The 14,854-nt window shown below is 44.0% G+C and overlaps 1 protein-coding gene and 1 long non-coding RNA gene across 5 annotated transcripts in view; one reads left to right on the top strand and one right to left on the bottom strand.

Annotated features, from left to right (window-relative positions):
- The window catches only part of LOC143377328 (uncharacterized), an 85,592-nt gene that overhangs the window by 32,139 nt on the left and 38,599 nt on the right, over window positions 1-14,854 (bottom strand). The window lies entirely within an intron of this gene.
- Window positions 1-14,854, top strand: part of LOC143377295 (adenylate cyclase type 6) — a 62,943-nt gene that overhangs the window by 27,642 nt on the left and 20,447 nt on the right. For all 4 annotated transcript variants that reach the window (XM_076828398.1, XM_076828400.1, XM_076828402.1 and 1 more), the window contains exons 5-7: window positions 74-287; window positions 1,346-1,656; window positions 14,667-14,816. In XM_076828398.1, the coding sequence (XP_076684513.1) occupies window positions 74-287; window positions 1,346-1,656; window positions 14,667-14,816 (675 nt within the window). The remainder of the gene's footprint in view (window positions 1-73; window positions 288-1,345; window positions 1,657-14,666; window positions 14,817-14,854) is intronic.

Below are 14,854 nucleotides of genomic sequence, written 5' to 3'. Positions count from 1 at the left end.
ATGAAGAATAAAAGCAATGGAAAATCAGGCATCAAGCATTCCAATAATCATTCCTTGATTCCATCTCATTTAGGTGGAAATGCTGTACCAGCGATACTTTCTGCGAATGAACCAGAGCAACATGACCCACGTGCTGGGTCTGTTAGCGGGCCTGGCGCTCGCTTTGGGTCTTCTTTTGATCCTGAGACTCAGTTTGGATGACAATCAGCAGTTCGTCGCTATGCTCGAAAGGCCTGAGAATCTATCCCTGGCTATTACCCTAATCGTCTGCATCGCTGTCTACGCTGGTACGTATTAAAATCAATTTTCCCCCAATTTTTCAAAACACAGTAACCGGAAAATCCATAACCAAAACACTAATAACACCACCGACCGTCTAGAAATTAAATCCAGATCAAAATCGTCAGCGGAACAAGTGAATGGCTCATTTTTAACCTCGTAGTAGTAGATGTCAGTGATCGGTCAGACATCCAGCTGAAAGGCTCCACTTCACACAGTTATTTCACCCAAGCTTCCACCAATATCTCAACTTCAGCATCGACAAAATATTCTCCAGTAGCGCATGAATCACAGCTCGTCGAAATGAAAAGGAAAAATAGGATGTCACAGTGAATTGATCCGAGGAGTGTGCTGAGATCATTTCGAGCCACCGAGGTGAAATAATCTCGAGGTTCGAGAGCCCCCCTGCTCTCTCTTTCCCCTATTGACAATGACAAAAAGCCCTGGCCCATTCGCCCACACCTCGCGAACGCGCGTCCAAAGCGTTTGTACGACGAAGGAGGGGTGTGATAAAAATGGGCTGTTATCTTGTTGCCCATGCTCGCGTGAGACCAAGTCGGACAGTAATGGATAGCCGGTTGACGGAAGCTTACACTCATCTCTTCAAAGCAGATGGACATTGTGTCTCATACAGTTTACGATACGACCTATTTTATACCTGCCGGTTGAAATTTCCTTGGGGAATAATCGCGGGTCGATTACTGAAGAATTCTCTCGAAACATTGCACCATCCTGCCTGCCAACGCATGGGCAGAGTGCAGTTGCATCGATATCGAAATGCGCGAACGTGCTAAAATAGCAGCCAGAGAAACATAACACTGCAGGCGTCAAAGGTGAGGGGTCATTTTTAACGTCCACTACGCGAACCCCGACCTTTGCAAATTCTTTTTCCCTTATTTTCCTACACTTTCGAGGGGGATAATGTGTACGCGGATGAGAAGCTAGAGAGGTAGTAGCGTTTGGCGAGTTTGCTTGCATCAGGAAGAATGAAGTTGGATCGAAGTACATCCGCACACAACTTCCAAGCAATTTTAAACCTAATCCCCGAACATCCCTCAACTTTCAGCTTTGGTAGCAGCCATATCGAGGCCAGGAATGAACGAGATCTGGCTAGCAGGGGTCAGTGGGATCGTCCTGGTGACCCTGCTAGCCCTTCAAGTGGCTCTGAACATCCACCTAGCCCTGGGGTCCAGGGAGCACCGAAGTGGTGGACCACTAGCAGCAGCCTGGGCCGTTTGCTTCTTCATCTACATGGCCTACGCGCTGCTCCCCATCAGGCTGCGACACGCCTGCATCGCCGGCTTCGTTTTCTCCCTGGCACACCTGATCGGTGCATTCGCCCTCTACCCGTCGCACTACCCAGCCATGATGGAACACGTGAGTGCCATTACCCACCATCACAAATCGCGCTTTCGCGTGCATGTTCGATTTGCCAAATCGCTTTCCCATGTCCTCAGCCCTCTATACTTTCCCTTTATCACAGTGGTCGTTTCCATTAAAATCAGGCACCAAATCTGCCAGCATTTTCGCTCCGGTCTGTACACAGAAGTCCCCCATTGCTGCCTAAAAAATTCCAAAGCTTCCACAAAGGCACGGGAAGCCTTTATTTAACTTCCACAAAAAATTCCTCCGTGTGTCTAACAGATACAGAGACGAATGAACGCGTGCCAGTGGCCATAGGAAAATTCTCGCCGGTTTTGGGTTACCCAAAACCGAGCAGGCTTTATAAAGCCTCGTTGATTACAGTGCGAGCCTCTTGCCTCGATAGTTGTTAGAGGGAGGCGCGTTATAGGGGCTTATTAAGGGGTTCCAGGGGGCCATTTCGTTGAGGAAAAGCTGGTCGCGAAAAGTCGCGTGCAACAGTGGTGAACATCGCCATCAGGGGTTCGGGGAGGGATGAATACTGGCCAGGCTTGCTCTGGAAATTTGAATACCAGAGTTCTGCCGCGTTATCGCCTTCGTCGGGAAATTTCAATGAGGTTTTCAGCGAGAGGGCTGAACGGCGTATGCATCAGCGTCGGTAACGACGCGATTATTAACCGAAACGCTGCGATCGATGGGTCGTTGGATCCAGATACGCGGCAGAACACACGCCACATGGTATCGAGACACGCATTGTGGGTGTTTGTGGTAATAATAGGCCAAGACAGGTGGATCGAGGCGAGCTCAGGGGCTTGTGAGGAAGTCTCGAGAGTGCATTCACACCCTGGCTGGCTCCTTTGGGTCTATGAGGGACAGGATGCGCGATAGGAACCCCGAAACATGTGCATACAGCTTGGCTTACATGAATGGAAGTAGATGGAGAGTTTTCGGGTTGAGGATCGTGGAAATATGTGGGTAGAAAGATTTATAAAATTTATGTACTACCTTTTGAAACAAGAACCACACACGCTTTGTTACAGATTTTTAATTTTCTTTATCATTTTCCCTAACACAATTCTTAAAGCCAGCTGTTTTTTTTTTTCGGATTCCAAAGTGGTATAATCCCTCAATCGATAAACCTCATACCCTCCTCCACTTAATGGAGAATCCACCCTAAAGCCACTAACAAAAGACAAAGTTAGGGATTTTTTGTTCGTATATTAAAAAATATAGGGCTTGGATTTTTTATATAGTTTTAAAGCAACCCTCATTTTGCTTGAAAATTTTTATTTATACGAACAAAAAAATCCCTAACTTTGTCTTCTGTTAGTAGCTTCAGGGTGGAGCCTCCCCTTATATCTCAAAACATCCCACCTGAAATTCCCAACCCCATAATCGATTTTTCACCCCTACAAAAGCCACAGTACCCTCCACCAACTCTCCCAGTCCAAACCCACCTGCAATTTTCAACAACCTGTGTCTCCGCCACCTCGTCAACCACCCCCAGAACAAAGTGTCCCCCATCACCGCAACAAAACCCGGGTCTGAGCAGCGTTCTCGCAGAACTCACGCAAACTTAAGCCGCGACGGAAGTAGACACCGTTCCCTACAAGGTATCAGTATACACAGCCACGGTTCATATCGCGAGAACTTGGAGCCTGCACGATCACCGCGCGTTGTTACGTAGCTGCGTCGGGAGTTTCTAATTATCGACAGGCAGCAGAGCGTATTTACGACGTGAAACAATCGCGCCAGGTTGGCCGATGATACCAGCGGAGTTTCGTATCATTAAACTCGCTGGTGGCTGCATCCCTGTCTTCCAGGGACACGAGCGCGAGAGCAGCAGCGATACGGGCCTCGCTAACGAGGTACAAAGCGAGCCTCGGCCAGCCGTAACGATCACATGGATTATTAACCGAAATGTGTGTGATCGATACGGATCCACTATTCGGGCTGCAGAGGGACCAGCGAGGTCTACTGGTCTGGGCCCCAGGTGCGGCGCAAGGATAGGGCTGGGTCAATTTGTCGAATTTTTCGGTATTCGAATACTTCAGTTGCTCAATTATTTGGCGAATACAATTCGAATATCCAAGTATCCAAATACTATTCGAATATCCAAGTATCCAAATACTATTCGAATATCCAAGTATCCAAATACTATTCGAATACCTAAGTATTAAAATACTATTCGAATATCCAAGTATCCAAATACTATTCGAATATCCAAGTATCCAAATACTATTCGAATATCCAAGTATCCAAATACTATTCGAATATCCAAGTATCCAAATACTATTCGAATATCCAAGTATCCAAATACTATTCGAATATCCAAGTATCCAAATACTATTCGAATATCCAAGTATCCAAATACTATTCGAATATCCAAGTATCCAAATACTATTCGAATATCCAAGTATCCAAATACTACTCGAATATCCAAGTATCCAAATACTACTCGAATATCCAAGTATCCAAATACTATTCGAATACCTAAGTACCCAAATACTATTCGAATACCTAAGTATCCAAATACTATTCGAATATCCAAGTATCCAAATACTATTCGAATATTTAAGTATTCGAATACTGAAATATTCGAATATTAAATTATTCGAGCCCTACAAGGATCTTGAGTGAATCAATTCGAGGCAGAAGGAAGAATTGGATGAGCTGAATATTGAAGTGGAGGTAATTGAATGTGGAATAACTGTGGAAGTTCGAAGCGTTTGGAAGAGATTCGAAGAGGTCTGTGTGGGCTCGAGGGCAGCCGAAGGTGGGATCGTTGGGGAACTGTGAAGTACCGGGGATGATTGAATATGCAACGACTGGAAAGGTCTGCTGCTTTTCGTTCAATGTAGGTAAACGGTGGCCGTGAGTGATGGGTTTTGTTTCTCTGCTGGGAAATGGAAATTTTTGGTATTTATCAAGTAGACACAGCTGATTTTGAAGGATTGTTGAACGTCGAGTTTAAAACAAGTATCGATAGGATACTAATGAACATTACTTCTCCCAGTGAAATGCGAAGGCCGAGGCCGCTTGTCAGACATTACCGAAATTGAATTTGACGTCTAATTAGTGCGTGTTGCATTACCCCAGCTGCGTTCGTGGATAGCGCTTCGTTCGATTAATCCAGAACCTTTGTCCCGGAAGGTTTAACCGTATCAAATAGCGATATCGTCACGCTTTCATTGCCTCGACGAATGGAGGAACTTGCGGAACACCATTTTCCGGGGGACCCTGGACGCGATGCAATCGCAATGAAAATTTCGGATCGCGCTCCACGTGTCACCATGAATTATTCAAACGATCTGGAGAAGAGACTAACCCTGGGCAACTATTTTAAACTACACACAAAAATAAAACACCGGTGAATAACAAACTCTGGAGAATAGAACTGCAGTGCAGGTTGAATCTGACCAGTCGATTTCCAACTTTGAATTTAGAAATCTCCGCTTTTCTGAGGAAGTAATTGTTGTTGCCATTTCTTTTCAATTTTCGTGGCTGAGAGGGAAAGGATAGAAGGGTTGGTAACATTTTTAGACGGATCGCGACGTCGTTTAAAAATTTAGGAATTGAAGAATTCATTACGAAAGAAGCTCGGTCTAGCGCGAAATATGGCAGAGGCTTACGTGGAGGCTTTCCACGACGTCAACGGAGCCGATACGCTGCGTAGGACATATGCGTCCATCCGATAAGAGATAAGGAAACAGATCGATGATGGGAGAGCACGGAGCCAGCAAAGTGGCCGCTCAAATCACATGGAAAACAGCCTGTTGTTATTGGATTCATCCATCAACTTCCTTTTGCCCTTCATCCGTTTGTTTACAATTTATCCCGTTAAAAGCAGGATAATCGCGGTGATACTATTTCGAAATTTATCGGAGAAGCGGCTTTAAGGGGATACAAGGGCTAAAATGAAAGGTTTCTGTTGGGTTGGATTGAAGGACGAGTAAAAACTCATACCATGTGCACGGTTTACGATACTTTGTTGTGGATATAACACGCATTTTGAGACTGGGCAACCTTAAAATTGTTACAAATTCAATGAAATACAGAGCGCCGAAGTGGAGAGGATTCTCGAGTAACAGCCCCAAAAGTAACTGATATTTACGAATTTTTTTTTAAAAAACTATTTTTAATATTGGATTAAAATCTTTTGGGATATAAAGAGGCACCTTTAAACTCACAGAAAATATTTTTTTATGTCGATGCTTCTTATTTATTACTTATTAATTATTGTGGAATCCTGTCAACCTCTCCAACTCCTGTTGGTGGTAGTGTAGCACCTGTCACAGTCAGCGGATTACAAAAAAAAGAATTTTTTTAAAGTTAGATAATTTACGCAGGGATTGAGCACAATTTAATGAAGAAAAAAAGAAACAAATCAAAAAGTTATAGCGTTCGATAAGAAATTCCTTTTTTTCCTTCGACAAATTTACTTCGATGAAAAAGTAATATAAATAAAAACTAAAATTAAAATTCAGTCCCATCGTAAATTATTTAATTTAAAAAAAAAATTCTGCAAATTTTAGGATGCCTCCTTAAATTCCAAAAGAGTTTAGTCGAATATTAACAACAGTTCTTCCAAAAAAAATTCATAAATATCAGTTCCTCTTCGGCACCCTTAAGGTTTAAGCCGGATTCGCACTTATCAGTTCCACGACAAATCCAACCAAGGAATTCCCTTCCTCTACTTCGCACAGAACTTCATCAACAGTTGACTTAACAACTGAAACTCGACAGAAAAAAAATCGGAGCGTCCTTTTGAGTGGAAAGGACTTGCAGGTTGCTTTTTGAGGGGCACGTGAGGGAAGAAGTGGGCCAGATTGTGAGCCACGTCGTTTCTCACTACGTAGCCGAAAGAATGCCCCTCATAAGCGTTCATGGGACGTGAAATTGGTGGATAGTGGAGGCGAGAGGAAAGTTTTCGGGCGGTCCCTGGATTCTGAAGGCGAAACAGGTCGATGCAATCAGCAGCTACGGCCAGAATGTGACGTCCAGCTCTATTAGAGGCAGATTCGTCGTGTGCAGCCTCGTCTACCGGGTGTCCAGCAGCCTTTAAGCCGCGACTGTTCAATTTCGACGGCTGCTTGGAGCTTACAGAAGCTGCCAAAGCGACGGGCACGTTAACTACCCCGCTGTTCTGTGACGGGGACACCAGGTTGTTCAAAAGGAATTCGTTATGAACCCGCGTTCCCCAGGCTGGGGTAGGGAAATTACTGTGCCGGGGAGGAAGTGTGCCCTCCATTCGACGCACCACTACGTTCTCGCTTTGATAGTGATAGTGGAGGCTGATGGTGGCTTAGGATTTTCGTTAAGGTGACGTCGAGTTTCTCCTGTCATAAAATTTTCAGTTTTCCTTTGGAATTGTGATACGCGGTTTGAATCATCACGGCAGTGATTTAATTGTAGTCTTCTGACAAATAAGAAGTCACTGTAGCAGAATACTGATTTTTTTCTACGTAAGTTGAGGATTTAGCACGTGGTAATATGTTTTTTAGAATGTAGGAGCTTAAATTATTTTCAGTGGTTTTATGTGTTCCGCATAAATGGCAGAATTTAATTTAGTACAGCTTATTTTAGTAACCGAAGATACGGAATTCACTCAGAGTGAAAATTGCGAGGTTTTAGTAGGAAATTGTACCAGAATTGTAAAACCACGTTCGCCACATTTCTTCAACTTTATCAAAATGCCCAGCAACCGGATCCGAGTGTTTCGAGTCCGAGTATCGATCCCCGAAGCGTCGCAGCATAATATGCATCGCGAAATCGTGGTCTGACCACGAAAACGTTTCCCTTTACCGAGCAACTTAACCGCGTGGGAACCGGAAAGGGAGTTGGCAACAATTTGCCAAATTGCGCGGTTAACAGGCGTTCAGGGGACGCTGGGGATTCGAGGGCGGGAGCTCAAGAATCCTCCCCCTCGAAGAAAAATAAAGTAAAATTCAACTATGTCACTGATAAAGTAATCTATGCTATTCTCAGGTATGTTGGTCCGCCGTTCGACTCGAATTTTATGCAAAATGAGCGAAGAGCTAATGAGTTTTTAATTACATATTTAATGGAAATTTGCAAACGGGTGCTCGTCAAATTTCGGCAAGGGATTATAGGGAGCGGTCGTGTTTCTTGCACAGGGAACGTGTTATAATTAGAGGAGTGAGATTAATGGCCCATCTTCCTTGCAATTTGTTATCTCTCATTACACTGGTGGCCAGGTAATCCCTGTTATCTTTAAACCACTTTCTCATTAGTACCCCAGAGCTTCGTTTTATTCTCGCTCTTGCTTTTGCGATCACAAAACTCTTTAAAATCGGAACTTGGAGGAAGGCACGTTGTTCTATTTGCTTTTGATATTGCGAGTTTTTTAACGAACGATGATCGCTGTCATATTACACTCGCTTCTCTGTTGTTCTCGTTTTGCGGAGATTACAGTTCATGCATTGAATATTATCCATTTTATGAATATTAAAATCCGGAAAATTCGAGTTGGCGAATTTTACCGATGTTCCACTTCTCCCTCGTTATTTGCTCCGTCCTATGTTAAACCATTTTGATGAAATTGCTTCGCACATGCAAACGAGTTACCATTAATATTCATCCAACCACTCCGATATCCTGTCGTTACACTGGCAAAAAAACGTTCTCGAACATCACCGTGATCAGAAATGCAAAATTTATGATACATTACGATACTTCAGTCTTAGAAAACAAAGGAACGCAAGGAATTCGCAAAAAATTGCAAATAAATTGATCTCGTGTCCCAGATAATACGGATATTTTTAAATTCAGCAAATGCCATCTAGTTTTCAACGGTTTTGCAGCATTCAGATCTCCAAAAAGTTTTCAGAACTTCATCCAGGAATTTAGCCACGAAAAAATGGGGTACATATTTGGATTTTCGTTTTAACGAATTCGCGTGTAATGAGCGTGCCTCGAACAAAGAGATAGGACCTCTTTGTCTGGAGAAAATATGCACCACTGGCTGCGTTTCCATCAATAAAATTTTTGCAGCATGGGAGAAGATACGTGGCTACGCGTGTTCTCGCTTCGTGTTTAACCTGTTAGAGCCGGGATACAATCTGTTCCTCGTTAGCGGGTCCACGGGAGCCCGTTGTTTGATGGGCAAACGACTTCGGTGGCGGAATTAAAAAGCCATTTCCCGCGCCGCCGAACGGGAATTACTCGCGAATTTACTCTAACTCGACGTGGAAGACGAAAAAACGTGAAATTTATTGTTGCATGCGGAATCGGTGGATGCTTCTGTGAATGGCTTGCTGGAATTCCAATGGAAAACGATATTCTTTCTTTTATTCTTACCGATCGATGTATATGTATACGAAGAACTTAATGTGTACTGTGCTTACGATCAGGTATAGTACTCTCTCTCACTCTGTTTCAGTATTCTATGCCCTGTTTCAATACTCTTGAATACAGCACTCCCTCTTTGAATACCCCTGAGTACAGCACTTCGCCTTTGAATACCCCTGAGTACAGCACTCCCTGATTCAATACTCTTGAGTACAGCAATCCCTCTTTGAATACCCCTGAGTACAGCACTCCGTCTTTGAATACCCCTGAGTACAGCACTCCCTGTTTCAATACTCTTGAGTACAGCAATCCCTCTTTGAATACCCCTGAGTACAGCACTCCCTCTTTGAATACCCCTGAGTACAGCACTCCCTGTTTCAATACTCTTGAGTACAGCAATCCCTCTTTGAATACCCCTGAGTACAGCACTCCTTTGAATACCCCTGAGTACAGCACTCCCTGTTTCAATATTCTTGAGTACAGCAATCCCTCTTTGAACACTCTTGAGTACAGCACTCCCTCTTTGAATACTCTTGAGTACAGGAATCCCTCCATGAATACTTTTGAGTACAGCACTCCCTGTTTGAATACCTTTGAGTACAGTACCCACTGTTTGAGTACTCTTGAGTACAGCCCTCCCTGTTTGAATACACTTGAGTACAGTACTCTCTGTTTCAGTGCTCTGAATACAGTGCTCTGTATTTCCAAGAGCATGAAAGAATTGATATCCAAGTACATTCATATCTACATACTCTAAAGCATCCTTGGCAGACTGCAAGGTGAATAGTATCACATAATTATCCCTACCAACGTTGGCGCTCAATAATTCACCGTACTATATATTTCTCTAGGCATCAATGCTGAGCCTTTGAGCACGTAATACTACGTCATCCACTGATCGATGAATGTTTTCGAAAGAGTTGTACGTACCAGGCAAGGCGATATTACAGAGAACCGGGAGAAAGCTTGTACGAAGATAACCCAGGGAACGTGACGTCAGCATCGCCAACATCCGACAAGTTAACCATTCATGTATTCCTCGTTGAAATGAAAGGGAGAAGAGGGACGGGATTACAGAATCCCGCGTACAATTCAACCCACAGCCCAGAATATGTTTCTTTGCAGACGGCGGGTAACTCACGTGGGGTCGAGACCCCGAGGGAATCGAGGGACGAAATTACGCGGCCACAGTTTTTTCTCTCCCATCTTCCCCGTTAACATGCTCGTAACCGCGGGGAAAATTCGCGAGCTTCATCCAGGGAAAGCCTCGATCGACTCTCTGCCCCCTCCCCCCGCATGGTCGACGCTCCTCGAGCTGTTTTCTTTGTCTCAGCGAGAGTTTTATCACGCGGAGGATTTACACTACCATCCATTAGTCACTGGAGACTTATCGAATATAAAATAAACTTGATAAATCGTTAGAAAATTCTACCTATCTACTACGTGCACAGGTGATCACGGAAACATAATGCTACGTGCTTAAATAATTCACAATAAGGAGTTACTAATAGTGGGCGTGGTCGTTGGAGAAGTAGAGGGGGTTGAAGGCTCCGCCCACTTCCCCCTCTACCGTCTGCGCATGCGCAGTAGAGACCTCGATACTGCTCAGTACAGCTACACTCAGTTTTCTTGCACTTTTAAAGGTGTTCGCTACTATTGTACCCTAAAACTACCACGATTTGTCTCTAAGAATTTTCTCTAAGAATTATTTAAAAACGCAAAATAATGATAACCTGATAACAAAATCGGGCAGTAGGGTCTGCCGGTACATAGACAGCAGATCCTGCTGCCCCTCAGAAACATCCACCAGCGCCATCTGAAGATTTCATTAATGAAATAACTTTCAGGTAAGGTACTTCGCGTCATCGGTGTGTTATAAAACATTAATATGTAACTACCAACTTCATACAGTCCACAAATGAAAAATTCGTGCCCAAACCATTCACACAGGCCCACCCATGCAAACCCGCAGTACGTGCGCTAGTGGCGCCCTCTGTGCCGATCTTTGCGGCATCTTCCCCATTGGCGGCTGATCGTTTCTCGAGCCTGTCGCTGGGCATGATGCGGCACAAAATACTCGCCCAGTAAATTGAGCCATCATAAAACACCAATTTATCCGAGCCATTTTTAATCGAACCTCCCAACCTTTGACAATATTAATTAACTTCACGTCAATCACCAACCTAGAAATTTTTTAATTTTTCTACCTCACGATGAATAAAGAATCATAGTAATAATACCGAATGTCAGCTTGAAAGTTGCCAACGAAGCGCAGAAAGTCCGAGAAGATTAAGTTCCACGGAAAATTGACACAGGAACGTCTCTCTGAAACGATCGATTCATCGATTTTACATTAGATGAATGCTAGTGCGTTCCGTGGAAGCACAGGGGACGATGAAAGGCAGGTATCGATAGAGAGAACAGGCTGCTGTAAAACTTAATCGAGTTTCGTGGATCACTGTCGGATATTCATCCACGATCTGCTTTCTGTCTTCGAATTTCGTTCCTCGAAAATCCAGCAGATTCATCATCTGACAGACTTCCAGTTTCGAGAATCCCTGGGGGCTCCCCTCGGAACCCGATTATCCGTTCTGACGTCTACTCGGGTCGTGTAATCCGTGGTTGTACCGAAGTTCTCGTAAAAAATTCAGTTGCTTTGAAATTGATATCCCCGCGCGGAAAGAATTTCAGATAGACTCGCGAAAGATTCTTGATACGTGGTTTTGGGGAATTGTCGAGGATGTCGAGCAGATTCTGTGGGAAATCTCGTTGGTATTTGAAGAAATGGACGGCCACAGTGGGGATCTGAGGCTGCTGGGGGCAATGAAGGGGGCTCGTAGATGTCGCGCAGGGAAGAAGAGGAAAATCGAAATATCGTGCGCTGGCTGAACTGGAAAATTCAATTGACGTTTGAAGAGGAGGTGGGAGTTTCTTCTATCGGTCGAACATGACCGGAAATATGATCGGAAAACGAGCAGCAAAGGCAAGGGATAGCTGGAGCTCGAGAGAGGAAATCGTGTAGCTGTACTTGTCTAGTTTACTTTCGCCCTGACCCACTATGAAACGAAAAAGAATCAGAAAAGTCTGTCTGAGGGAATTGTAATTGATCCCCATCTCCCCCTATCAAATTACAATTTTATTAAACAACGAACGGGGGAGTAGAAAATATTTTTTAGAAGCAAATCCTTCCATTTTTATTACTAGGTGAAATTAACGAGTGCATGGGTCATTACTTATAATATTCAGGGCGAAATAAAAACAATGCGATAGTTAATTATTTTTGCACGAGCGTAATGTAATTAAATTTCTCGCTGGCGAAGCTCTCGAAGCACGGCGATTAAATATCATTTTTAATTTCACATGGACCAAGCAATTAAACAGAAAATGGGTATTTGATACGAGTCGTGATTAAAAATTCACGGAATTCCTTCCTCTAACAATTTTCCACTGATTAATGGAACTGACGTATGTTCGAACTATTACTTTATTGCGCAACGTTTATGACACACAATTACTCTTGTTTTATCAACATAACATCATTTCGTTTATCGATAAAACATATAATTTAATTATTCGGAAAAAGTAAAGACTTTCAAATTTGATTTTTTTTCACCCCCTTCCTGAAGAACTTTCCCTTCACCAAAGTGCACATTTTATAGAGGAAGGATCAAGGGTGAAGCATAAAAATTTTATTTCACTCTAGCCCTTCCAAAAACGGCACTTCTGGCTCGCAATGAAAATCGAGTCTCTCCTCTCCACCACGCAAACATACACGATCCGTTTTGTACCTTTGCAAGCTTACCGAAACGCCGACACTGCAGCACAAATATTTAACACGTCCCATTCGAGGTCGAATTCTAATTCGGCCACGAGTGGAGGGAAAATGGACTCGAAACGTAAGGGCCGGGTGTGCATAATGCAATGGATAATCTCGCAGAATTCATGAATAATTCTCGAAACCCAGGCTGGCGCATTAAACATTCAAAGGCTGGGCATTCTGCGCGATTACTTCGCTAATCTTCTTCAACCCTGTATCCAAGAAGAAACGGGGACCGCAGCGAAGAAGCATTACATCCCCTCGGTGGCCACGGAAATTCAATAATTCTTTAATAATTATCTACACGCAGCAGCCAATGGAAAAATTCAGTGAAACATTGCCTAACGCAAGCGATTTCTCTTTCATCTGACGAGAAAACGCGGTAGCTTGTAGAGAACCATAACAAGAATACAAATATTGGAACTGGCTGTACAAAACGTTTTGTTTATCGTCCCCTTAAATGGCATTCTTGAAAACCTTGCGCCACTTGAACTGTAAAAAATATGGAGCGTGCCCTGGAGTATTCGGAAGTGTCGGTCGAGTGGTGCACCGATAAAAAATGAAAATCCCTTGAAAGTAGTCGGCGAGGGAAGGATTCGAGCGATGCTACAGGTGGTTGCGGATGTATTCGCCTGACCGCGGATCGTTCGGCCCAAGTTTGACGATTGGGGAGCTACTTTGGAAATTGCGGGCACAATAAACGCGAAGGGTTTCGAAAAATCAAGAGAGCGAGAGCAATGGTACGACTCAATCTCTGAGAAGCTTTACCGATGCAAATATTTCGTCTGCATACATCCCCCAGCTGTGTCGTCCATAGCTTTAATGAATTCTCCCAGCAAAGACCACCTTCGCTGCGTTATTCGTATCAAAATGGAAATCGGTGGGCAGCGTAGATTCCAGAGAAGACGAAGGTAGATCAAAGAGGCCGTCTTGCCCGTGCACGTCGTCAGTCTAATTAGACCGGGGCTTTGCAATTAGTACACTGGTGTATCGAGACACCGCCCACTTCGTAAACTCAATAAACCAGGCCCTTTGACCGCGCTGCAGACTTTTTGGCAGGCAAGTGCTGATGCTTGAGAAGTTTGGGGAAATCTTGGGGGTAGGAAATTGATCTTGGGAGTACTTGGGGGTGTTTGATGTCACCCAGACCTTTTTTAAGGCGAACGTAGTTCTTTGTTTATTTTGGAAAGGCTGTGAATTTTCATGTGTTTGTTGAGTTATGGATGTGGGAGCTTGTTTTCCAGGTAAATAGTGTGATCGATGTATCGTGTAGTAGGTGATACTACGTTTTGCCTCCAAAAAGAGGAACCACGAAATTCTCTGATTCTTAAAAGGGAATATCTGTTCTGGAGCTTCACCTACAAAATAAATAGCATCAGCGAAGGATCACTTACTCACCCTCGATACCTCAAACTAACTCACATACTCATTCAAACATCCCCAACTCTCAATCTCATATTCCCTCCAACCTGCCAAACTTCTGTACAAGATAGTACTGCGTTTTAATCACTGCTTACAAGACCCATCACTCATCCCGAATGTTCTTTAGACTGACGACATTCGAAAAGGGACAAATGCCCTCGCGAACAAAGCCTCGGCTTAACAACCCTTTTGTTATCTGAACTGCTCTCGAACCGTTCCTCGCCTCCAGTTCTCTTCCACTCTGTTAATCTAGGCTCAAAGTTATCCTTCGTGCTTAATCCTCAGCTGAACCTGCCTTAGTCATCTTGTACTCAGAGTTTTCGCAGGCTTCACCGCTATCATCCACGAATACAATACCCATGCTCAATAATACCGCAGGAAACCTATAATCTCCGATTCCTTTAGCATGTCTTATTTTATTCTGTACTCGAGAGTCCAGTAGGAATTGATTTGGTGGTCGGTTTCACTGTCCCAGTTGCTGAGTTCCATCGTCGTGGTTGGTGGGACGAACGTGGCAGGCGTGCTGACCCATCATCCCCGAGAACTGGCTCAAAGGCAGGCCTTCCTCGAGACCAGACAATGCGTCGAGGCACGTCTAACCACACAGCGGGAAAATCAGCAACAGGTACGTACGTGGGTGCCTGTGGAATTTCATCTGGCTTG

The sequence above is a fragment of the Andrena cerasifolii genome, chromosome 15 (assembly GCF_050908995.1).
Source record: "Andrena cerasifolii isolate SP2316 chromosome 15, iyAndCera1_principal, whole genome shotgun sequence".
Lineage (NCBI taxonomy): Eukaryota > Metazoa > Arthropoda > Insecta > Hymenoptera > Andrenidae > Andrena > Andrena cerasifolii.
The sequence above is the reverse complement of the archived record's forward strand: the minus strand, read 5'-3'. Positions and strand labels throughout refer to the sequence as shown.